Genomic DNA, 26,008 nt, shown 5'->3' with positions numbered 1-26,008 from the left:
ATTCTAATTTTCTGATATGATGAATTTGAGATTTTCATTTGTTGTCATTTGTAATCATCAAAATTAAATGAAATAAACATTTGAAATATATGAGTTTGTATGTAATGTATGAATATAATATACAAGTCTCACTTTTTAAATGGAATTACTGAAATCAATCTACTTTTTCATGATATTCTAATTTTATGACCAGCACCTGTACAGCAGTAGCTCAGTTGGGTTAGTTAATTTCAGCGGTGTGTTTATCCAGTCTGGACCTGGTAGCAGGGGCGCCACCAGAGGGAAGTTAGGGGGGGCAATCACCCCCCCATAAACTGGGTCCTACGTTTTAGTTGATTTGTGTTTCTAACTTCCTCTGGCTATTAAGAATTAGGAGGACCACATAAACATAATGCATGTTGTTTTTTGAATAATTATGACTTTTAAAAATGTATATTTTTTTATTTAAATACTAAAATGTGCAAAAATTCAACTTTAAAGCGAGTCTTCCTGAGTAAGGACACCAGTGTCCTTGTATGAGGAGGAGGGTTTCAGGTTCTGTAGAGTTTCTTTACAGGAATATAAATTTAAGAGAGGAGAGGATAATCTTCAGTGAGCTGAGCACCAATCCTGTCGTTCTCTGTTCATAATTTCAACTATAAAATAAGAAACCGAAGCAGTCTTGTATCGGAAAGGGATTTCCTAACTTCCTTATTGTGGTATTTTTCAGTCTGCCTACGTCGACATCAGCATATAAACCCTCAAACTGTTTGTTAAAGCTTTTAGTTTTGGTCAACTACCCCAAGGTTATCTGTGACCCTAACCTGGCCACCCCCTTTGAAAAGTTTGAGGTGTCCCTGCCCAGCAGTTCAGATAAGAAATAGTAATTTATACGCTTGTTCACTTAATTGTAAAAATTAGATTTTTTTTTACAATTACAAAAGAGTAACTTTAAAAACTCTACACCTCCCTCTCTGCTGTGCTTCTGCTCTGAAGCCAAAAGGAGGCTGTCATCCACACACAAGTTAGTGATCTCAGTGAAGAAGAAACCTAAAAAAATAATGTTCTTTTTTCAGTTTTTATAGGCTTGTCCTACTAAGAACACAGTTGGTGTTTTTACTAACTTCTGTTGCTATCCTGTCAGTATTCACAACTCAAGAAAACCAGTTACAGTTGGTGGAAACACAAAAAACATCCTAACACTGAAGCTTGTGATTCTCCTGCGCTAACCAGCACAAAGCATGAAGGGACAACCAGCCGACTGCTGCATTTCAGTTTATTTTAGCATCTAGACAAACAGAGCAGACATGTACCTTACCAATAAAACCATGATAAACATTAGTGGGTTGAATGAAGTCAGTACAACGTTCATAGAAAATGTCATTTACTTTGAAAATGCTGCTGATGGGAAACCGCACCTTAAAGTGTGAATTGGCACCTACACGTTTCAGGAACCTGCCAGCTTTAGAAAATTAAAAAAAAAAAAAAAAACGATGAGCGGCGTCAACCTTTTCGACCGTACGGAAGCGAATGACATAAAAGGAACCACGGCACTGAAAAGAACAGGACATTTACACGCAGAACATTTACCGGTGAGAGTCAAGCCGTTGATAGGATGGCACTGATTTACACTTCGAGGCGGCTGTTTGAGTAACTCAAGCTAACAGCAACAAACATAGACCGACAGCTTCTAAAACACTGAGATATGTTCGGTTGAATCCACGCTCCGCTGTTTTGTTTTGTTCACTCCAGCAATTCTAATCACATTCTCCTCTTCAAAGCACCTCATCTTGAAATCCTCTGAGATGATTGGCACAATCAACCAAGAAATAATAATAATAAAAATAAAACCCAAGAACGTTCCCAACAAAAATGATCACTTGCTCGAAAGGAAAAGACAAAGAAACATCTGTAAACACTTTCCATTTGAACTATAAAACAAAAAAAAGACGCCTAAACATAATAAATGTTGGTCCATTTACACTTTGTTCCATACAGCTTAGATTACATTTGATTACAAGAAATTATGATGATAATATTAGTAAATGTTCAGAATGTTTAATTGCATGTACAGAATAGAAAAGTGACAATGTCATAATTTGTGTATTTTTTTGTGCAAAATGCTTTAGTAAACTATAATTTGGCATTTTTGAGAACTATTAAAAAAAAACTTTAAACAAAAGAGGGGGTTTACAGGACTGTGTGGAAAAAGAAAAAGAACCTTCACAACGTTTTAAGTCGCGCTCAACACTAACATTCTTCTCACCTCTTCTTGTAATACTGTGCAAAATGACGGGTTCAGCAAGTGCAAGCAGCTCAACCAAACCGACCTTCTATCGAGTTCTGCAAGATTCTAGCTGGTTTAAACGTTTACTTTCAACCCATGCTGACTGGCAAGAGATCCCCCCTCCTCCTCCTCCTCCTCCTCTCACTGAGGAAAACGTTAAGGCATCAAACTACTTCTGAGGGCAGGATGAGCGACACCTCCACCTAAGGTATTTGTTAATTTGGCACAAGTTTTATGACGTACAGGGGACAACAAACATTATAAAAATCTGTTTTTTCTTTCCCTATTTAGCCAAGCCAAACAATCTGTAGAACTAACAGGTTACTCTAAACTACAGTAGTGGGATAAATTTAAAAACGTTTGCTGAGATCTGCTGGATCGTTCAAGGACAAATTCCCTCACTTTCTGAGTAGATAATCACTAGTGGCAGGTCTACCTCAACATTTGGCATTCTAGTTGGAGATGAGCATGCAGCCACTCAAAGGAGAATCCAGGGTTTCTTCACGTAGTGTCGTATTTTTTGTTGGAAAGTGGTGATTGTAACAAAAATAAAAAACAAAAAAAACCCTAAAGAATAAATGAGAGCTTAAGGCAGCAATTCATCCAGGAAGAGGCTACAATCTTGCAGAAATGGACACGTGTGGACCGCTCGGCTCAGCTCGTAATCTTTGTCGTCACCAGTGGAATGAAAAGGGGGGGAGGAGAAGGCGAATGGCGCTTTACAGGTCGTCGTCCCCGATCCCCTCGAAAGCGTAGTTGCCGTGAAAATCGTCGCTGCTGATGTCGTTCGCCGAGTTGGAGGCGCTGATCCCTCTGAGAGACACCGAGTTCAGCTTGGTCTAAACAGAATGCACACGGCCGTCAGTAACAGCAGACTGACACGGAATGTATTAGAGGACGCTGAGAAAGAGATTGTGCAGCGCTGAGCATAGTGAAGGAAAACTAAAAGGGTACGCACTGAGAGTTTAACAACTTGTTCCCGGTTTGGATCAGGGGAGTCCTGCAACAACAGCAAAAAAAAAAAAAAAAGAAAAGAAAAAAGCACAGTAAGAAGCTGCACCTGCAGTTTAAGTAAAATGAAAAGCTGCTGTTCCGTTTCTCACCAGTAGAGGGGGAGATTTCACAGCTTGCTGACTGTCAGAGCGGTGGATGGTGCCGTTGTGTCGCTTTCTCAGCATCTGAAATTGGACCGAAGGCGGCAAAACAAACAGAGGCAATAAATATTACTGTCACTCTTTAGGAAAAGTGCCTTTGAATAAATAAATAACTCAAAATTTACATGAATTATGTTCACACAGCTATCCAATCAATGGAATAAAGTGTGGTAAACAGATGTTAGTTGCTTAAAAAACATGTATTGTCTAAAAAAAACAACATTCATTGTGAACAAAAAGTGTTCCTCTTAAATACAAACCTTCTTTATGCTGCCTCCTGACTTCTTTACCATTAATTCGTCCACCATCGACTGAAGGCAGATGCTCATCATGATGGCCTGAAATCACAAAGTCGGTTGAATTTGGCAGAAAAAGAACCATTAAGCGCAGCTGTTTGTGTCGTTCTAAGACATTTTTCGGTGCATGACTCACCATCATAAATGCAGTCGTGTCAACATGTCAAACTAACAGCTTTTGTGTGTTCATTACGAACTCAACAATGGGTCTGTTTTTAGCTTTTAGGGCCGTTTCTTTTTACGTACAGAATCCTTAGAAGTGAAACGTTTTCTCGCTGGAGACAAAATCTCTGCTATGTTTCAGAAGAAACACGAGAAGAGTTGATGTTACTTTCCCTGGTTAACAGCTGCCGCCCTCACACGGAGCTCCTTACCTGCTGACTGGTGATGGTGACCCACTGCAGGCGATCCTTGCTCATCAGATACTCGAAGGCGAGCTCCAATTTCACCTCACACTTGGCTGAGCTGCAGGGGTTATTTGTACCGTTGGATATGGGGACTTGCTGCAGGGTTGAACAGGGGGGGAAATGAAAAGTTATTACTATTTTGTTATTACGTACTAAAAAGGTCAGCATGTTGTGCAACTGCTGTCATTGTGACAAACCTATTTACTCATGTAGATAAGCAGCCTGCCACGATTCAGCCTGCGAGCATTTCTTTGAATTTTGAATCATTTTAAGCAGCAAACTTTAGTTTATTGTTTAAGTCTTAAAAAAAAAAAATACACCAACTTAGAAATTTTGAAAGACTAAATTATTTTGTCTTTCTCGAAACTGCCGAGGCCTCTTTGTTTCTCGTTTTGTTAGTGACTCACTGCAGCTGCGTGCTTCTCTGCAGAACACTGTTTATTTAACCGAGCTCATTACTCCGAGCGGAGCGGAGCTGAAAAGAGTCGCGCAAGTCTGGAAATTCTCTCCAAGCCGTTTCTAAACAGCTGCATAATCAAGGATGAATCGATTAGACACAAGCACAAGCTGCCGGAGGCTGCGAGAGGGCCGACCAAACGGAAACCTAACAAATGCTCCATAATATAACCAAAGAATCTCTTCAAAGATTATTTGGTTCTTCGACTACATAAATATCCAAGATGAAAATATTTAAACATCTGAACAGAGGCGTCTTGTGTATTTTTTTTTTCTTTGTTATGCTATTGCCTTTTTTCTTTCTTTAGCATTTAAAGGGATACAGCTGAAGTCAGGTTCTGTGGAAAGGTTATACACAAAAAAAATATTTTACCTGTTGCAGATAGCGCATCTATCGTTTTTGAGGAACAGTGGTCAAGTCTGACTGAACTGACGAGCCAATGGCTAGTCTGAGCAGGGGCCCAAGAACAAAGCAGACTGCTGCCATCTTAAAACTACAAGCTTGAAAGTGAAAGCTAATTTTAATAGACTTTTACATTCATATTGCAGGGATTTTATACTTATTTGGAAGCGCAAATAGCAATAGCAGCAGCTAGCTATAGCACCTCCCGTGCTGCCTGGGCCACTTCAGGCAGGAATATCATAATACTTCTGTCAGAATAACTGATGGGGGATGTAAAGGTTTATAAAACAGAGCTAAAATGAGATTGGAGTTCTTTTAATCTACTTTACTCCTGACCCCACTCGGGCTAACTGTTTGTTCATTTGGTCAGAATTAAACTATTTCTCCAAACTGAGGCCATTCAAAGAGCCATCTACAACAGGTAAGACATTAGTTGTTCATAACCTTTTCACAGAACCCAGCTTCAAAGGCTCTAAAACGATATTTAAAGGTAGGTTTGTTCTCTTGTGTTTGTGTGAGTGATTAAACTAAATCAAATTTGGAAATTTCCTGACCCGCCAATCATGATCCGGGGTCATCCCGTGACACCAAATCTCATTTCCTATCCCAACATTTCCTTTTTTTAAGGCTTCCGCTCTTGAGGAGCTGCAACACAAATAGCAGGCAGCCAACTCTCGACTCGGGCTAAAAGATTACCACGAATGCAGGAAATGGATTTACAAATGCCTTCAAAAAAATGCCTTTCCACAGCCAAGAAACAACTGGTCTCACTGAGAATACCTGAGCCAGAAACAAGCTAATCCCACACACAACCAACAGAATAATACCGGCCAAACCCAAAGCACAAACACTGTTTACGCGTGTTCTTCTGGATGTAATTTGAAATTCAGCTCTGTGGAGGGGGGTGAAGGGGTTGCTGTGCTGCACCAAATGAGATGCTCTGAATATTTTGTCGGACAGGAAAGGGCTCATTAAAATGGCTTTGACCTCTGAGAGTGAGCTCAGGAATTAATAACCCCGCTGGGCAGTGCTGGGGCTCCATCTGTAATCAGACAGGCTGAGATGCATTTTAATTTCATGTGTTGCCATGTGCCCAAATCTACGTGCAAATTAACTTTTAGAGAATGGTAAAAGCCTCTGTGACACACACACACACACACACACACAACTGAGGTGCTTAGGTATTGCTGCGACGCAAAGGAAGACCATCGCCATTTAAAGGAGATCTTGTGTCCGTAAATGTTTGTCTTTCAAATGGCGGCTGACATTACGCAGTAGGGTTTTTTTTCCTGCACAGCAGTACGGTGGTCTGCAGGGGCAAACGTGACGCAAACAGCTCAGACTGAACTAATGAGACTCATCCACCTAATGAAACGATTCATTCATTTTTCATCACCTGGTCTTAAGACACAGAGGTAACTGAGAAAAAAAATGCTTTAAAATCAGATACAATTAGGTGTGTCTTATTAGTCCAGTCTAATGAAACAATTCAACATTAACTCTTGGTCAGAGGTTCAGATGACATGGAGGTTATTAATGTTTGGATTTTCAGCTGTGATTGCTGTTGGTAATTTGTTGACGGTCCCTAAGTGAACCACTGTGTTTAGGAGGAGGTGGGCTGACCGACATCTCACCGTCAGCACCGGGTCAAACCTGCAGAATCTACAGAGCGCAAACATCCAACCTGGAGTCCCCCTAGTGGTCTGGTGCACGTCTGCTCTGTGGAGTCAGTTAGCAGCTCTTTTTACTTGCTTATGTTTTTGGTATTTGCAGCATTTTTCCTTTACGTTTGTATTGTTGGTTGTATGTTTTTGCTTCTGTGTATTATCTGTGATTTCAGCATTTTTGTTTTGCATAATTTGGTTTTTTGAGTTTGTGTGTTTTGGAGTTTGCATCATTCATGTGTTTGCTGCATGTTGGTACCTGTAGGCCACCGTAGTTCAGGCTTTCAAACTAGGAATGGCTTTATTTTAAGGCAGTTTTTCAACATTTAGATTAATCACTCGGATGATATATATATATAAATATAAATATTAGACATGGCAAGTAGCCGTCAATATTATATATTGACCAAGAAATAAGAAAATTGTCAGTAATGGCATTAGTTCAATCAGTTTAGTGTACAGTTTTGAAAGAGTTGCCTTGATATAAAGAATTTCTGTTAAAGACAAAGAAAACAAAGAATATTTAAGGTCAGTTCTGCAAAAATATCTATGCAACTAGATCCTAAACTGCAATAGACCCACATAACTTCCTAACTGCTGGCAAAAGTGCTGCCAAAAGCCACAGCAGCAGTTCCAAGTATCCTGTGTGAAGAAACAAAAGATTAAAAGTCTTAAGTTTGGCCAAGATAACCTGACGACAGGATCGTGGTTCTTTCCTTTTTCTTGAGATTATTAATGAGATCTTTTCACAGACTTGTGCACCCTTTAGTGAACTTTATTTCCATCTCACTCTGTAGGTTGGAAAGAGCAATGCGTCTCGTGAAGAGAGTTTTTCGTCTGGTGACGATTCCCGCAAAAAACAGGAGAAAAATCATTTCCTCTCTATCTAAAGAACAACTATGGGACAACGTGATGAACCAACTGATCGATTACAATCATCTGCTGAGCTGATAGGCCCCGATAGCATTCCAGACTGATCAATTTATTCACCAAGTCACGTATCCTGAACAGCAGCTTCATGTGATAAACACATGATCTCTGTTCTGCAAAAACACCAGTACTCCCTTTCTGTTCACCAAAAGAATGTGGTAACTATTATGTAAAGTATTGGAATCACTGGAGCACTATTTAGCTCTAAAATCCAGATTGTTAGAATCTGAACATTTTTTTTTTGTTTTTGTTCTTCTGAGCCAACAGGAAAATGGATGCTACATTCAAACACAGAGCTGGAAAAACTGTATAGAAAGTACCACATCACCAGTAAAATGTAGTGTTTTTGTTTGAAAATGTGCGTAACGCAGTAGTGTTTATTAAAAACTGTCACATGGGAGCAATCCATCAGCACAGTCTGATCAAATATTCTCGACTGGTAAAATAAGTCATAGAGTGAAAATATTTTTAAAAAAATCTGATAACAGTGGATTTGAAACATCAGGCAGAGCCGGCTTCATTTCCACTGATCATTATTTGAGTGCTTAAGAAATAAAGCTAACTTCACTCGTTCCAACACGAACACAAACTCCACTTACGGACGACGTGACTCGCCAGCACCTCATGCGCGTGACCTTGAAGCTTCCCTCCTTCATCTGCTCGTTGGGCAGCTTGACGTGGAAGTTGAGCTCATTGTTGCCGGCGCTGACGATGACCTGGCAGTCCTTCTCAGGGAAGTCAGTGATGCACGGATCAAACTTTATATAACCGTAATATTTCAGAGTCTGACACAGGTGGATGAACTGCAGGGGGTGGAAAACAAAACAATGCATATATTTAAGACGCAAAAATCCTCTCGCAAAGTTTGAAATTTCTCTTTTATTGCCAGCATTAAACTAGTATTGCAAAAAAAAAACTGGACGAATTGCACAACTTTCTGCATCAACAGATTTCGCCCTGGACTTATCTGAACTCAAGTGACACTCAGTAAAGGCAGAAAAGTCCAGAAGAGATGTTCTCGTGCTTACTTCTTTCTTGGAGCCTTTTTCCTGCAGTGATTTAAGCTGCCTGTGCTGCTCTTTGGTGACGAGTATCCAGCCTCGCTCAATGTCAGACACGGTCTAGTGGAGCAAAAAAATAAAGAAATAAAAGAGGACGTTAAATTCATCTTTCTGCACCAACACATAAATCATCCTTCCTCTGGCGAGTCCGCTCACACAGAAAGGACTCCGTCTTACCAGTGCCAGTCGGTTAATTACACTGAATTATGCACAAAGTCCTGCAAACATCCTTCAGCGGCGGACGCAATTCAGAATATAACTTTGAATCGGCCCCAGAGACGTGACATAAGACGTCACAGCGAAGAGGAGTCTGGTGTTAATGAGATCGAAGAGGAGCAAAAAGTGTTGTAAGATGAAAACAAGAACGAGTCAAAACCAGAAAACAAAGAAATGAAAGAGATGAACTAAAACATTTGACAGCCCAAGGATGAAACGGTTTCATTCGATTTTTTTTGCCTTCATTTGATTCGGGCACCACAACAAGCGCAAGAATGAAAAAAACAAAACAAAAAAACAAATACAATCAATAACACAATCTGAAACTGGTTTACTCGATTTGTGAATTTACTTACCTGTCCGTATAGTAAATTCAAGCCAACTCTGTTGTCCATTACGTCACCGTCATACGCCATGTCCCAGTAGCTGAGGAGACAAGAACAGACAGTTCTTGACCTTTTTAGCACACTCAGTAAAACCACACTGACAAGCTTAATCTACTTGACTTGGAAAAAAAAAAAAAAAAAAAAAATCATAAAAACATCCACAGCTTTGAGAAAACAAAAGATCTGCCGACGGCACAAAGGCATCTTACTGATATGAGAACTGCACTAACAGATCATGTCACTTTTCTTCTTTGTCTCTAAAAAACACGTCTCCACGTGAAGAAATGCATCATTTATTTCAACACCGTACAATCCAATGTAAGCCTTAATCTGTAGCTGGAGTTGTTAACTCAAAAGGAAAAGGTCTGTAAGAAGCCTGAAAGGAGGACATGATATTAAAAACAAAACAAAAAAAAAGCAAACAAACTTCAACTTTATTTACAGAAAGCCCAGATCTTGAAGCACAAATAAGAATAAAAGCATAAAATGAAACCTCTTACTGTGTGTGATTCAGATTTTTCGCTTCTAAAATGTTTTCATTTTTATGTCTCTGGGTGCGATTTGTTTTAATAACTGTTGCCAGTTTTACTTTAGAGATGAAAAAAAAAACGTTTTCTTTTTCAGCTAGATCCTCGTTCATCTTCCGTAGCCGTTTTTCTAACTCTTTAAATCTAACCTGAAGTGATCACCATGTGAAGTAAATGTGAATCATGTTGGCGACGTCAGCATTTTAAAAAAAAAAGAAGCGGGAAGAACTGAATGATTAAAAAAAAAAAAAAAAAAACGGGAAGGAGCTCAATAAGAGCAAGAAAATCGGATGTTTCTTTGAGTGCTTACGTTTAGTTTCATTAAATTTAACTAAATGCAGACAAAACCTGCTGATATTCTAGTTGAATAAGCCCTGAACTTAATGGCCAACATTTCAATTAAAAGAATATTCTTCTCATAGTTTTTCCTCCATTTCAACATTTGCGTTCAGTCAAAAGAACTTGCTGATTTCCTTCTGCTCTCGTACTTTCCTGTAATCCCACACTGGGGGTCTGTTTTTCCACCTCCTCAACTTGTTAGCTCAGCACTCATTCTTCCCTGCACTCCGCTACGAAACTGGGTCAGCAGGACTGAGACGTTCCTTCGGGGGAGAAACAAAGTAAACATCCTGCGTACCTCCAGAGTCCGCGGGAGGCAGAGTGATGAAACAACAAACAAAATCGTTACGTTGACGAAGGGAGCAGGGGAACTTAAGGCTGCGCGGAAAATAAGACTGTCCCATTGGTCTGAAATGTGCTCCTAAACCCAAGAAATAAAATGTTTTTGTGCTTCTGTGCCATCGACACTCACAGCCACAGCATGTACTAGAACTACACAATTTCTTCCGCAAACCAAAAGAAACGTGAAGCTCAGCGATGACGCGTACAGTACAGGCACGGCACAAAAACAGGAAAGTTGGGTTCACTTCGGTGGTTTTACATATCGGGCCTTTCTAAGCAGGCAAACGCAACCTCGGATGAATAAAAACTCAACATTTTACGTCGTGTCATTACTAAATTCGCAAAAACATTATGTCAAAATGCAGCAGCAGTGTGTGATTGTGTAACAGTTGTAATCAGCAGAACCTGACAGGTCCTTTTATTGTTCTGGAGCAGAACTTTAGTGCACCTCTGCTGACCGTGTCACTCGAGTTCGCTGAGGTCTGCAGTCAGCAGTTTATGCACGACTATCTTTAGACTCCGCCTCGGCATTACAGCCGGGTCGAGGTTTAGACTTTGACTCAATCTTTTTTTTTTTTTTATTCCTAGCAGTCAGACAGATGACTTCACCTTTTACCGAAGTATTCTACAGTCAGATGTGAAGTCTGTGACCGATTCAATTTTTTAGCCAGTTATGGCTAAATGTAGGTCCAAAAGTCTCACGGATTGTTAGGACAGAACATCTGCGCTGCTACATCTGTTTTAAAAAGAGGTTTTCTTATACTTATTATAGTAGTAAGTCATTTTCCAAGTGTTGCATTATGACTTTTATTATTTAACTGAGGCTTGTGAGTCCGTGACATAGCTCCTGAATTTGTTTTTTTGTTGCTCAGAGCTTGGCACAATGCAAGGTTGGGTTCAACTTTATGGGACGACCACTCTCTCGAATGGATTCTATTTGTTGATAAGCCTCTTTGTTGTTTAATGATATTTTTTGTACTTGTAGCTCTACCCATTTTAATATCCTTACTAGCAAACTGTTCAGTGTGCAGCCATAATGTGGCTCGATATTGTGCGCTGTAATGCATATTAATAAGAACTGCAACCCGGTCAGATTTTACAGTGAAACATATGCAGACCAGCTTGCTTCTGATTATTTTTATCCCCGGCGCTCTGCAGAGCAGAACTGTTTCTCCTGAGATTAAACAAGCTCAGAGCCACGAAAAATAGCTTTTCTTCCTTTAGGTTTTGTATTAAACTTTGATACACACCCCAGATGGCCAGGTTTGAACGCATAATTCTAAGAACAAGTAGTGCGTCCCGACAAGGAGCATAATCCACGCAACACTACATATTTTATGGGAATAACAGCATTACTGACTGAATTTAGAACAGAGGGTCCGTTCATGTCATTGCCTCCTCTTCACCTTCCCTTGGACTGGATAGAACCCAGCTTGGTGTCTGGCTCTGATAAGAAAGTTTCTTTCCAAATGATGTTTTCTTTTGTAAAGAGTGGTGTCACATAGCTGCTTGGGCTCAGATGAGTTTAATAACAACTGAAACCTAAAACGCTGTTTAATAAATCGGATTGCCTAGAAACAGAAGACATATCATACTTCTTTAAAGGCTTAGATAAACATGATGGGTACCTTTTCCGTAAGACTATGTGAAATTCAGGGCTTTGCAGGCTGGTAATGGACACGTAAGGCAACTCAAAGTCCTGCAGTTTCCGGACAACTGAGAAAGAGATAAAAAAAAAAGAAAAACTGTGAGAAACAAGTGCAGCTTAAGTCTCAAGGACAAATAAAGCAAGCAAAAAAAATAAACAATCACCGATGGGAAGATAGCATCTGGACAGTCCCCAGCAGGGTAAAGCTTTAAGTACTTGAATGTGAAAAGAATGTGAAGTTATTTCCTCCAGGAGAGCGACGAATCTCTCAGGTTCTTCTAGATTTAATCAGTAAATCGGAAGCTTCGGCTGTTAGGTTTATAAAAAGGCGGTTTATTTTCTCTACAGGCAGCTCCTATAGAGAATTAAACTGAATGCTTAAACTGTTTCAGAACTTATTTATGGGGGAGAAAAAAAAAAAGCAAGTAAGAGGAAAGGCAGAACTATTTTAGGCACGCGGACCTTTAGGGACTTCACCATCTATATGAGGGGAGCTGAATTTTCCTAATATTGGTAAAACATCAATCACATCCCCATCAGGTCTGGGAGATTCGTAGGACAAGGTCAAAGTTATTTATTTTATAGATGTTTTGGATGTTTACAACAAATTATTTTTTATTCAGAATTATTTCAGCTCACATTTAGATTCACTGCACGTATTTTTGCAAAAGAGGCTGCTCAAAGACAAACTACAGAGCTGTTTGCTTAAAAAGTAAAGCCACGCTGCAGTGTGCAAGAAAAGGTAAAAAATAAACACTTTACTAATCAGATGTTGGTCTTAAAATCTGATGCTGTTTTTGCATCAAGTGTGTGAAATCAGAACTTCGAACACATCGATAATCCTCGAGCAGCCAGAGAAGGCTTCCTTTTTTTAAGGAGCTCCTTGAACAGCTAATTAATCATTTCTGCATTCATGTCGGGTTTATGGTTGAAACTCTAGAAAAAAAAAAAAAAAAACAACTTGACGGGTCGCTGTTTTTAATGAGCTCTTTATGCGTCACGACGAGGACTTCAAAGTAAACTTCTGACAAACACGAGCATCACATCTCAATTTCTGTGATCCTGTTTACGTTTATTTATTAAGTGGAAATTAACTGAAGTTTTGGCATTTTATACTGAATACTAGTTTGTTCTGTTTCTTTCGGTAGAAAGAGTCTGCCTTTTCTCTATCTCAAAAACAGCCCTTGGGCTGATAAAAGCATGTAAATATTTTGAGATTTTTTCTTCTTTTTTTTTTTCTAAGTCTGCATTCCCCCCATTTGGATGTGCCACTGTCTGATGGGTTAAACATTTTAATAATTTATTTTGTTTAATTTATCCACCATGCTTATTTGAAAAATATTCAACAACACGTTTCAACATTAACCACGTGAACTCGGGCTGTTCTTATTTCCTGCAGCCGTAGGGTGATTTTTAACTTACATGTTAAACTTCCATCCACACCTTCACGGACCAAGAAGAGACTGAAATACCCCACGAGGTCATCTGGGAGGTCGAGCTTCGTTGCGACAGCCTGAAAACAGTTTGAAGTTATGATTTCAACTTACACGCACATAAAAACAGATTAATTTCATCTGAAATTTAATGTTCAGTAAAGTATGAGAGATAGAATTACTATGATAATAATAATATTAATAATATGCAGCAGAAATGTGATGATTAAAATGACCAGATTATTTTTTACCTTTAAAAGTAGCAGATTTGAAATGGCAGGTTTAATACATCATTTTGGCGATTAACATGAAATAAATTAGGACGTCTACATTTAATCCTTTAGGTGCAGAAAGATAAATGTACTTTAACTTCGGAAGTCACATTCCATTTTCCCCTCAATCTATCTTCAGAAAAGTTTATATCAACAGAAAAATCATTTATTTCATATAAACTTTTGTTGCGTTCAAACAGTCGTTTTATCTCTGACCCGTTTTCAACCCCCACGACTTAAACATTTACCTTTAATCAAGCAAAAAATGCGAGACACTGAAGGAACACCCCGGGTCATTTTCAGTCCGTGAAACAATCGAGCAACTCTGATATACGACTCTGTGCTTTGTGACCTGCCCACGCGAGCAGCAGAGGTTAATTGTGGTTAAAGTTTTATAAAAGCCCGTCAGAAGCCAAAACCCACAGAGGATGGCGAAACACCGCCGACGAATAGTGCGACGTTATTTTAAACGGCGAAAAACTGAAGGTGAAGCCAATTTGTTAAAGAATGAAACATGTAATATTATTAAGATGTTTAAAATCACTGTGGTTGTGTTGTTGTCATGAATGCTTGCATTCATATTCTAAATTCTTGTGATTTTTTTTCCTTTTCCTATCAGTTTGTTGCGTCTGTGCACTCTCTTTTGGCTCAGTGGGAATGAAGTTCAAAGAGATCTCATATTGTCTTTTAGCTGTGGCTGGAAAGATCTGTGTAAGTAAGCACGACTTCATTTGATTTATGGCTCACAGGGGAGTCTGCAGCAGTAACGCTTGCCCGAAGAAAGTCCCAGGCATCCGTCAGATGTAAAACGAAAAGCACAGCCTCCAGTTAAACACAAATGCAGCCGAGGCAGATATCGAAACGTGAGAAGATTCCTAAAGGCCTCAGATGAAGCCAATTACCAAGATATTTGCCCAGATCCAACAACTGGCTCCAAATCTTCTCATTATTGTGTGTGTGTGTGTGTGTGTGTGTTTATTCAAATATTACGCATTTTATTCCAACTATCTAACAAATGCAGAGCTGGGAGCATGGATTTAAACGGGTTCCTGAAGACGGGCTACATTCGCTGCACTTACATCAAGAACGTCCTCCGTCTGGTCTGAGGTCAGAATGTTGACGGTAACCTTCTGACCACTGGAGAGCCAGATGTCTAAAGTGACCTCTTCTGTGGGAATCTGCTGGGTCTCCTGCGGGAGCAACACAAAACAAAGCCCAATTTAATTCAGCTTCATGTGTTTCGTTCAACACCACCACGCAAAGCCGACTGGGTGGAATAATGTGGGCTGAATATCCGGAGGAAAACCTAGAAGTTCTAATGTTACGGCCTTTTTATTTCATCAAACTTTATATGAATCGAAAGCAAAATATTCCACTTTGGTCAAATGGGTCCGATCCAAATTTCAACCCGCGATTTTACAAGTTGCCCCGCGTTGAGAAACAAAACTGGAAATCAGGGGGTTTTTTCCCCAAAAAGTGAAACCAACCCATTTTGGAACGTAATAAAACGTGTGTCAATGTGATTTAAGAGGAAAGGACGAAAACAAACAGACTCCTTGAAGGGGGGTTATTTTTATACAAACACAAAGTCTGATAAAACAGAAACTAACTGCACAGACAGAAGATAGAAGATAGAAGGCCATGTTAAATAAAAGATTGACTGATATGGGGTTTTCTCTTGTCATTGCAGATCTTACTAGCTGATGGCTGATGAACACCCCTTTTTTTTTTTCAGTAAGCATTTTCCATTTCACAAAAAGCTAAATGAACCTAAATATGTATTTAAACACACTTTATGGGATACAGTGAACATCATCTTTTCTGAGCTTGAGATTATATATTTAAGCGTCTGATGTCATTACAAACTAGAAATTCTAAATTAAACCCTTTTTTATGGGCAAATTAGGTTTGAAAACTTGTCAGAGTAAACTCCTCAGATTAGCAAGAGAAAAGTACGTCAGACGACCAATTCAGAGTGAAATTCTTTGTTTTACACAAACTTCAAATCATTTAGCTTCCTTGACTTTAGGATGTCCAAACTTTGATACTCTTTTGGCTTGTACTAAAAAGCTAATTCTTGTCAGTTACTTACAGCAAGCGGGCAAATAAGTCTGTATTTTTTGTGTTTAGTTTTGTCTAATATTTTGTATACAGTGTACCATCAGCCACAACCCATTAGCAACAACTTTTAATCCTAAAAGCCAACTGAATCAAACTCAGATTAACTTTTCTTCCCCTTTAACTTGAAGATGTTTTACTTCCCTTTCAAGTAGCTTTCTGAAAAACATAAATAGCAGCTTTTGTACTTATTTTTTAAAAAAAAAGAGATATATTAAAAAGCGGATAACTTGAGTTTTTCTTGTCCACAGGCAGTCTTTTATCACCCACTAAATCATCTCTCACCTAGCCCGTTTCCTCAGTGGGGCTTCTGTAAGAACAGCCCCTCTACCTAAAGTGCAGATGAAACACCTTCAGTGGGTGGTAAGTCATCTCCTATACTGCACCTGCAGTCCTCGCAGCGTGATTGGAGATGTGTTTGAATACTGACTTTAATGTGCTAATGCGAGAGGAGAGCAGAATGAGTGCGTGGTGGCAGCAGACAGTTAAATCTATCTGTGAAGGTGATCCAACACACATAAACCGACTAATCAATTTTGTATCCTCATAAGCAATCATTTGAAATGGGTTTGTGCTCTTACGGTTTCATTCTACTCAGATTTTTGGCCCCAAATTTTCCTTACATTAGCTAAAGAAATTTCTGGCAGATCATGTAGGGTAATGTAGGTAAAAAACATTTTTAGTTCAGAAAGATCTGACTCCTGTGTACAGATCAAATACAAACGGCGTGTTTGCCAAAGAGCTGCTCTCACCAACAGTTGGATTTTTATTGTAATCGTAGTACTTGTTGCGGCATGCAAGCCAAATTCATCTGACATCAAATCAGCAGCTTACAAGCTGAGATGATACAACACAAAACAAAAATAGTGCTGCTAAAAACTGACTAGTGTAAAAAAAAGATCCCGAGCCTGATTTTTTTTTTTTTTACCATGCCTGGGAGGTTGACATGAGGTGGGGGGTTGGGTTTTTGTATGTGATGCACTTTGAACACATAACAAATAATATTATATGAAAATAACCCCTTTAGCCCATGGGCAGTTTATGGTCTTGTTGGCTCCTGGGACCAGATGTATAAAAAGCTTTTTGCCACACATTATCGTTAGGGGGGTCTAAAAGTATGCTCCCCTGCGAGAAAATTCTGAAAAAATAGCCCCTTGAATGATAGATTCTGGTGAATTTTGTGGATATAAATGGATAACATTCAGACAGGAGATGAACAAACCCAACGTGAGCCTTTATTACAGCAGATTCTTTGTGCAGAGCCCCAGGCTGCAGGGCCCCCTGAGCTCTTAGGGGACCTGTCTCCACTCCAGCCCATATGACTGCAGGACATTTTTTACTTTCAGTATGAATGCTGAGGCATACTTTTTGGCTGGCAAGGTGATGCATTTTCACCCTGCCTGCATCCTCGTCATAAAATCGGACCAGTACATTAAAAGTTCTATCCAGACTACTGTCTGTGCCTTCATTGATGTTCAGTGAAAACATGCCATGCTTTAGCTTTTTCAGATAGATTTGTTTTTAAACTCTGGTGAGATACCGTGTGTGATTACATAGCTAGCATGCAGCCTCAAAACAGACAGGTGCGTAAGGGCGATTTTATCCTCCGCTAACTTCTTGCAGAAACTGATGAGTGGAGGAGCGATGGTAAATGACAGATCTAGCTCAGCAATAAAGAAGCAGACGCAAATTTTTAAATCGGTCACACCATCGGTTAGTGAGGGTGGGATGTCTGCCATGGCCGTTGCCCCCGGCGAACGTGAGGTGTGCTGAATGGCTCGGACAGCAGCCTTATGACTGGGGTCTGACTCATGCCGTGACAAAATATGCACCAGGTTGCCGGAGCTTTTGGCACCAGCTTTTTCCATTGCGACGCACCTCCTCTATCCAAGCCCAGCACCATTTATTCGTTGTCTTTATGGACATCTTTAGTGTCTTCCCCTGGCTTCATAAACATGCGGTCCATGTTCGGTGCGCGTTCCCAGTATGGGAAACGGTGACACTGATCGGCACACGGAACGACTGCTGGGTCTGAATCACAGTTTTGCCAATCCCCAAGGCCCGCCCCCCGCTCCATTTCTGATTGGCTGGTAGGCATATCTATTGTGGTTGGGAGTGAAAGCTGCAGCTCTGTTAGATCCAGAAAAATGTCTGACAAATCTCTGGGCGAACCCTGCAGGTACGCCAGAGATCCGGCACGGCGCCGGAGTGCTGTCAGCCCTGACGGTAAAGGGCGCAGCTACTTTCACCTTACTACAATGCAAGAAAATAATTGGTCAAGCATAAAAGAACTGCAGGAAATGTTGATGCAACAGATTACATGATGATTAAGGCAAGCAGAGAAACAAGAACCAACCTGCTGTGCTTTCCTTAAGAAGCTGTTGAACATCTCGCTGCTTCCAAGCAAAGGATGCTGACGGACTGTAGAAGCAAGAAGAGGCCCTGTGAGAGAAACACTCAGCAAAGGCTTACTGCAAATAACTTCTTAGGTGGAGCTAATGTAGTTCCCATTTCCTAACAATATATGAATCTTGTAATTATGCAAGTAGATTTGACCTTTGACCTTTATGTTGTCTGACAAAGGTTCAATAACCAGTTTGATCCCAATATAATTTCCATCTCTGGTAAATAAAAAGAAAACATTCAGCCTGTTTTTGTTTGGGATTCTTGTTTTCTTTTAATGCAGTTTACAGTAGTAGAGCATTTTAACGATTTACTTGATAACTGTGTATGGGTGTGTGTGTGTGTCAGGCTGCAAACTAATTTCCTTCCACATTTTAGTCTCACCGTTGGACCAAATGTAAAGGTTTTGCACCATCTGTGTCAAAGGAGGTTTTGTTTGTAGCAACTGATTTTCCATAACCGCGTACAAAGCCATGATGTAACCAAGTGAACTTGTGGCCAAGAACACCCATGTGTGCGTCTGCTCCCAGACTATGAGCAAATACACACTTGCACAACGCTTCCTTGTTCTGCTATAACTGCTCAGTGCATGAGAGAGGATTAAAAGTAACACTTTACACTCCTGCCAGCTCCAGTGCTTCATCTGTAAAACGCCGAAAGTTCACCCTTAGCCTGTTTAAAAAGTGTGGATAATATGCTCTGAAACCTGCCAAACTCTAAACGGGCAACTGGTTTCTGAGAAAAATCAGTTAAAAACACGCCACATATTGTATGTTTGCTAAAATAAAAATAACTGTAAAGACCAGAAAGATCTGAATTTATTCTAAAGGCTGTTAGCTTTTATAAAACAAAAAAAGCCAGATATGGATCCCGTCAGGTTAAACTCTATCATAAGACAATTCAAATGGTGTCTGATGTCGATCTGGAGGAAAGTTATTTTAGTCCTCATTAGCTGTGCCAAAATATCTCTGTCCAGCAGGTTTCTGTGTCAGTGTTCCAGATCAAACTGCACTCGGGTCAGTTTGTTTACCCTCCTTATAGAGCATGAAGACACCGTCATGGCTGGACTCTCAACAGACACCAAACAAACTGACTTTTGTTATTAGTGTACATAAACCTCTCAAGAAAATTATCCTGCAAAAATGCCACTTTTTTTCTTTTTTTAAAGAGCATTACGTTTCACAGCCTCGATATTAAATTAAAGGGGATAGATCATTCAAAACATGCAACTTGTAATTTAGAAGCATTAGGAACAACATCAATATAATTGTGGTTCGATTTTAGTCTGAAATAAAAGGCCTGACTGAATAACTTACCAGCCTGCATGTATTTCTCAAGCTGTTCTCGCCTCTGCTCAACCTCGGCAGGGGTCAGTGTGAAGATCTTCTTTGGGGGGAAGGAGGGAACCACATTGCTGCCATATTCTTTCTTCATCTGTTGGTGCAAACCACAAGTTGAGAACGGAGGTTTAGGGGCTGAAAAATGACAACAACCCATTTCGTGCACTTTTAAAATAAACAGGGCTCCTCGAATATTTTTTATTTTTTTATACATGATGTTGAAAGAACCTTAAATTCAACTCATTTAACATGTGGACTTCAGTGCAAAGTGTTAAGTCTTTGTTAAACAAAAAGATGGGGCTTAAGTTTTTTTGAAAGAGCTCTATTCAGGCCGTTCAGGATGAATCACAGATTTATTTTAGGTCCCGTTTCAAACGGTTCTGTTTCCATGCATACCTCAGACAGACACATCTGGAATCCTGAAGGTCTCGTCAGTCCAGGTTTACTTAGTCTTCCAGTTTCTTGACTCATTACTTTCCATTTTCTACCATTTGAGAGCTGTTACTTTCGAGCAGTGAAAGTATTAAACTAAGACCTCACAAATCTGGAGCCACACGGCTAAATGTGGTTTGATTCTAAGCTGCGTGTCCCTTCAGGCAAGAGCTGTACATCTTACTCATCACCAGGACTTTACAGGAACATATTTTTTTTCCCCAGTATAAAAACAAACAGGTCCTACACATTTTCAGTTTGACAGAAGCAGCATTGCTTACACATATGAATGTGCTCTCATAGCTGCAAACACTGAGCAGTTATATATTCCGACTCCCCTAAATCTGACACGCATGTGAGCTCCTGCAGCGGATCATGTTCAGTTTCTTCTGCGGGCCCAGAATCAAACACAGGCGGGGCTTTGCTGCAAATATTTCTATTGGACAGAACCCAAACAAACAATTACTAATCACGTTTTCTCAAGAACCACTGAGCAGCGTGCGGCCCGTGATAACTTCAGTGTTTCGGGGTCATGCATGCACCATAGGAAGCCCTTTGGGGTTGATGCTTAAACATCTGAGAATGGTCTCTTCCTGTTGCCAGGCAACGGAAACTGTCAGGCTGGATAACACAGACTGGAGGATAAAGACTGCAAAGTTTTGCTCTTGCTTGCTTATTTATGAGTGCAAATAGAGGACTGCGTGGCAAAGATTCGAACCCATCTGCTTTCCTCGACAAAATTAGCTGCCAAAAATAAAGCGTCGAAGAGGAACTATCTTTGCATGTTAATTTTTAACCACAGCATCGCAGGAAACAAGATCATCTCACAACACTAACCGCCCCATAACTGCGCTATAAAAAGTTGAAATCCGGCTTTGAGTAAAGCTTCGCCGAGGCGAAGGGCTGCGACCGTGAAATTCAACACTTTCCGAAAACCATCGCTTTTTCAGATTAAGTTCTTTTTTCCCCCAGCAGGTGAAGTGTAACAAAAAGGCCAAGAGCATTCCTTCCACATCACCCACCCACTCCCAATTCCTCCAGTTTTCAGTTTTCAGAGAGGGGAAAGATTTAAAGTGATGTGAGGGCTGGAGTACTGACCGTACAACACAAAGACGCGTGAAAGGTCGCGATGTGCGAGCGTGGTGGCATTTCTGGGCAACTCACTCGGGCTCCGCGGCGCCCTGACAGCGCAGTGGGTGTTTTATGATGAGCTGGAGCCTCACCTGTTCGTGGAGGCCAAGAAGTTGTCTGTAGCGTACCCGGCAATGCAGCACTCCGTTGACGTGGATGTTGTAGGCCTGCAGGTAAAGGGGACAATAAATTAAAAATCGAATGAGGCATTTGTAGTCATCTGCCTAAACGTTTTAAATAACGAAAAACATAAGCTGTAAAAAAAAATTAAATGCATCAATAACCAACGAATCTGTTCTTCTACTGTAAGCAATGAACTGTTAATAGTGCGTTGTACAGGTATCAGTGGAGAAGTAAAACCACAACTGGTGAGAAATTATAAAAAGGCAACGTCTGACATCCTGCTTCACAACTCCTCAAATACCTCAGTCCCTATTCATCTCGTTATTTAACCGCAACTTGTTTTTGTTAAGTCAACTTGATGAGTGAGGTGTGAACCCAACCTCTCCTCGAGCAGACGAGAACAGAGAAAAAAAAACAACACTTTTTTTTTCTCCACCCCCTCCCCAATGGAACTGCTCCTTGCGTTACGCAGAGACAAAGTATCACACGGAAAACATGACGGTTTTTTCCTCCTGAGACGTGCTTTATGTCTAGAGGAACCATCCCTAAATACTTCTCCACAAAACCACAACATTGGAATCAACAACCCAACACGTCTACTTGCACTTATTTTAAAGTCAGCTGCAAAAAAAAAGCTGATTTATTTCTCATGTTAACAGCTTTGTTTTGTTAAAAAGAAAGAACAAGATGAAAATGCCTCACCTGTGAAAAAAAGAAGAAAAAAACTAAATAGCAGGGAACACCTTTAGCTATGTGCGTACCATTTAATTACTGGTTATAAGCTGAGGAAACTTCCCCTTTGGATAACAAGCCACTAACCTCCTCCTTTCCCTCTGACTTAATTATTATTTAGAGTCAAAAGAAATGGGAATTATGACAGAAACTGTGCACGTTTTTACTAAAACACACCATGGATAAAAAATAAATAAAAGCATTTCTGTAAAACAAATGAAGTACAAACCAATACTAACTAGAAACCTGAACATTTTGAAAGAAAGCCAACAAATACATTAAAACACGAGTATGTGAGCAATGTCCAGGCAGGCAGGAAGGAAGACTGAATGTGCAGAATGTGCTGGCTGTTTGATAAAACAAAAAAGAAGAAGAAAAAAGGGGATTTTTTTGTGAATTACAAGCAATTCAGAGGGGCTACATGACTGAAATCTAAAAATATACATTTAAAAACAACTACTTCTGCTTTTAGAGTTTTCATCAGATAAAAAAAAAAAAACAATATGACAATGGCGATCATCCAGTTTTTGACAAGATGGAGCTCCTCCAACTGGGACTTAAACGTCAATCAAATGTTCCAGGAGGGATCACAACGCTGTCACGACACTTTTGATCCATCTGCGAGTGAAACATCCTCGATGTAAAGGTGTTTTTTTTTTTTATCTTTCTCTACAAAAAGATCCCTTAAAAAGAAACATGATCTGTGTGTCATGAAGTCCGCTTCCTTTGACACGCCCATTTGTTTGATAATCTCTGAGCACAAAAGCGTAGTCTAAGACTTCTTTTTGTGGTTTTGTATTTAGACGTTCAGGTCACTAGTCGATGGAAGCGACTACCTGACGTGACTGAACTCTAACACAGTTGATGAAACTTTAACAGACACAAACTATTTGAAAGACATAACTTGTAGCGGACTCTAGTTAAATAAGTAATCGTTCACAGGATCATTTTGTCTTTAACCTACTCACAAATGTTTTAAGACTTACTGTAAAAAAAAAATGTGTGGAAAAAAAGGCCACTGTGCAAGTCTGCTGGAAAACAGGAAGTGTGAGCAAAACTGGTCAGCGTACAAGAACACTGAAATTAAGAAAAAAATAAAAAAACCTCTTGTTATTTTATAAAACCCGAGTGCAAACTCTGCGGATCCTGCCGCTAACTGGTTCCAAAGGTACACAGCCCCATCTTTTAGGATTATAATCAAGCAAAGTCCTTTCCTGCAGGCTGGTCACAGGAAGGTCACAACGACAGGACAGTCAGCTGAGCGAGGGGGGAAAAAGTGCTGAAGTTTTCACAGCAATGCAAAGGGAGTTAAACACTAAGCAAAAATTATGTCCAAAGAGCTCAATTTACAAAATCGTGTTTAGAGAACACTACAAAAGCAAAAAAGGAAGGATATGAAATTAAATACAATATCTAAACTGCTGCATTAGTGAACCATTGTATCTAGGCTTTTTTTAAAAGACATTTTTCTACTTCTGCAAATATGAATAAACTCAGTCTGAGATTTTTTTTTCCCCTTTCTTCTTCTCTCTTTGGAGCACACGGAATAAAGATGGAAAATAGTCATTCACAGGTGTGAGACGCAGAGAACAGCCACATGGAAGGCAGATAAACACCGCAGCTGCCATTTTAAAGCATCTGGAACCAACGAATGCATCCAATTCAAACTGTATTCAGTCAAAACTCTGCAGCTAACATTCAAAACAATTATTATCGCCGTGCAACAGGTGCGGTCCTTTTATGCAGCACACAAAAACAAAGAGAAAAGCCAGATTAAAGATTATAAGGCATGAATGAATGTGTTCAATTCATGAAACCAAAAATAAGATTAATGAATGAATGTTGCAGTAGGGTTTTGTTGGCCAAATCCACAAACGAAACGTCCTGCGCTAAATCGGTCCAGGTCACGTTTATGAGACGAGTGAGGGTGAAATTAGTTCACGAATTTGAACAAAACCTGCGTGAAAAGCTCAGATGTGATGTTCTTGACTCAACTATATAAATACTGCGGGCAGAACCGAATGATCAACTCATCCAGTAACAGCACAGGGGTTGAAAAGTTTTGACCCAGGCAAGTTCATGTCAACGTCAGTGAGCGAAGGTTAGGCTGCTACGAATAATATCTANAGTGGAAAACAATAAGCACAGAGACCTGTTTCGAAAACATAAAACTTGTAATCAAGACACGCTTTATTTAGGCTCTTTTTATGCATTTGTTAGGAGATTAAGTGGGGGGAGGGGGGGGGGGATGACTGCTTTTCCTCCAAATATCGAAAAGATAATTAAAAACGTTGGCTCAGGCCTTTCAAACAAAAGAGACCCAGAAGCAGTGTCAGTTTTCTTCAGGTGGTTTTGAGAGTAAATGACATGAGAAACTTCACACGTCCAAAATAATAATAATAAAAAAAACAGTAATAGCATTTAAAAGCAGCCCCTAGTAAAAATGTTGAATCATTTCGAGAGTGCGATGGAGGTCAAGATTACCTTTCCTCAGCTTCCTCATATCTCAAACTCTTTGCTCGAAGTTGCTCGCCTTGTGTTAAAACGTGTATGTTTTGTTCCTCGAGGAACAAATGAGATTCCGTGGCGTTACGAAAGTAATTGACCCCGATGTGTAGAACAGTAAACACTGGATCTCATGCTGCATTGACGTTAGCTGTGGCCAGCTTAAGTAAGCATTAACACGGCAAGTGAAGCAGGCAAAACCAAAACATGCAATTATGCTTACCACATAGGTCGAACCATTTTCCTCCGAGCACACTTCCGTTTCGGGTATGGAGAAATGCATTTTAGCTCGAAGCACAGCCTGCAGTCAGTCGATACGGTCCCTGAACGCCTCCACAGCCCTGCCTGCGATGGGGGAACAAGGCACCACGGTTTCCGAAACAAAAAAAAGAAAAAAGTCTACTGCGGTGACTACCAGCGGTGCCTACGGAGGAGGAAGAGGAGGAGGAGGAGGCTCTGACACGGTTTCCTCCGCTGCTTTGGGAGTCTGGAGATGGTGGTGCCACACTAGAGGCGACTCCTTCCCACTTCACGGAGCGGACAGCAGCTCATGAATGCACCAAACTTCTCCCACGTCGGTGTTAAACTTTTCTCCCTGCTGCTCCCACAGCAGCCATGTTGCAAGTGTTAAGCAATAACACCTATACTGTCAGCATTAAAAACATCCCTTTCATCGCAGCACGTTATTCGGGAAAACACTTTAAAGCCACCTACTGTTAGGAACCGAGTTTTGAGACGTATTAGATCATTCAGCTCATTGGCGTAAACCATATGAAGTTTCGGGATAAAAGGTGCAGTTGGCCCCTGCAATCCTCAGCGTCGCAAAAAAAGCCGTTGGCTGGTGAACCTTGTATCAAATGCGTGAAAAAAAGCACTTGCTAAATGTTTTATTTTTTTCCTCCCCAATTCCTACATTTGTTGAAGAAAAGCCTACATTGCGAAGAAGGTTACACGCGCAATAATTGAAGTAAACACTAGCTCAGACGAAGGCCAAAAAATATCACTACAATCTGACCGTTCCGTCTTCAGTTAGACTATTGACTGGCCCATCAAGGGGCACTTCTACAATCCTTCTGGGCTAAACCATTTCCGCTCAATGTTAGGGGTGCTAGCTCTCAATGCTACATATGTTGTTAGCCTACATACAAATGTTTTGGCATAATTTACGTTAAATCTATACATTACAACGCTACACTAATCACTCATGAACATTTTGCCAAAATAACTGTCTTTATTTAAAGTTTCACAGAATACTGCCAAAGAGGACCCCACTTGTTTTTAGTACAACCCAAAGTGACAGCGAACGCGCAGTCAGAATTCCTCACGGTAAAAATTTAAAATAATGTAGTTTTAAATAAAATACAACAAATAAGGCTTCTACTGTTGCAATAAATGTAATAAATATGGATCAAATTATTTATTTT

The 26,008-nt window shown here is 40.1% G+C and overlaps 1 protein-coding gene across 1 annotated transcript; it reads right to left on the bottom strand.

Moving 5' to 3' along the window:
• Window positions 1–1,237: 1,237 nt before the first annotated feature.
• On the bottom strand, window positions 1,238–25,631 carry snx17 (sorting nexin 17). Its single transcript, XM_017427352.3, has 15 exons — window positions 24,808–25,631; window positions 21,317–21,391; window positions 19,638–19,755; window positions 18,275–18,339; window positions 14,880–14,990; window positions 13,518–13,608; window positions 12,076–12,163; window positions 9,210–9,279; window positions 8,605–8,697; window positions 8,176–8,379; window positions 4,091–4,219; window positions 3,681–3,758; window positions 3,370–3,444; window positions 3,225–3,266; window positions 1,238–3,105 (listed from the first exon to the last, which is right to left on the bottom strand). Exons 1-15 carry the CDS (start codon window positions 24,865–24,867, stop codon window positions 2,986–2,988), a joined length of 1,419 nt encoding a protein of 472 aa, XP_017282841.1. The 5' UTR covers window positions 24,868–25,631; the 3' UTR covers window positions 1,238–2,985.
• Window positions 25,632–26,008: the final 377 nt, after the last annotated feature.

Source organism: Kryptolebias marmoratus, linkage group LG19, assembly GCF_001649575.2.
Source record: "Kryptolebias marmoratus isolate JLee-2015 linkage group LG19, ASM164957v2, whole genome shotgun sequence".
Classification (NCBI taxonomy): domain Eukaryota; kingdom Metazoa; phylum Chordata; class Actinopteri; order Cyprinodontiformes; family Rivulidae; genus Kryptolebias; species Kryptolebias marmoratus.
Note: the sequence above shows the minus strand (reverse complement) of the source record. Positions and strands in the feature narration are given on the sequence as shown.

What these genes read in the sequence shown, in the direction of transcription:
- snx17 (XM_017427352.3), bottom strand. Translation starts at nt 24,867, where the DNA reads ATGCATTTCTCCATACCCGAAACGGAAGTGTGCTCGGAGGAAAATGGT. An exon ending in TTCTTGGCCTCCACGAACAG is followed by an intron (nt 19,756 to 21,316) that starts GTGAGGCTCCAG and finishes TTGCACCAACAG; the next exon opens with ATGAAGAAAGAATATGGCAG. An exon ending in TGAAATCTCCCCCTCTACTG is followed by an intron (nt 3,267 to 3,369) that starts GTGAGAAACGGA and finishes CTGTTGTTGCAG; the next exon opens with GACTCCCCTGATCCAAACCG.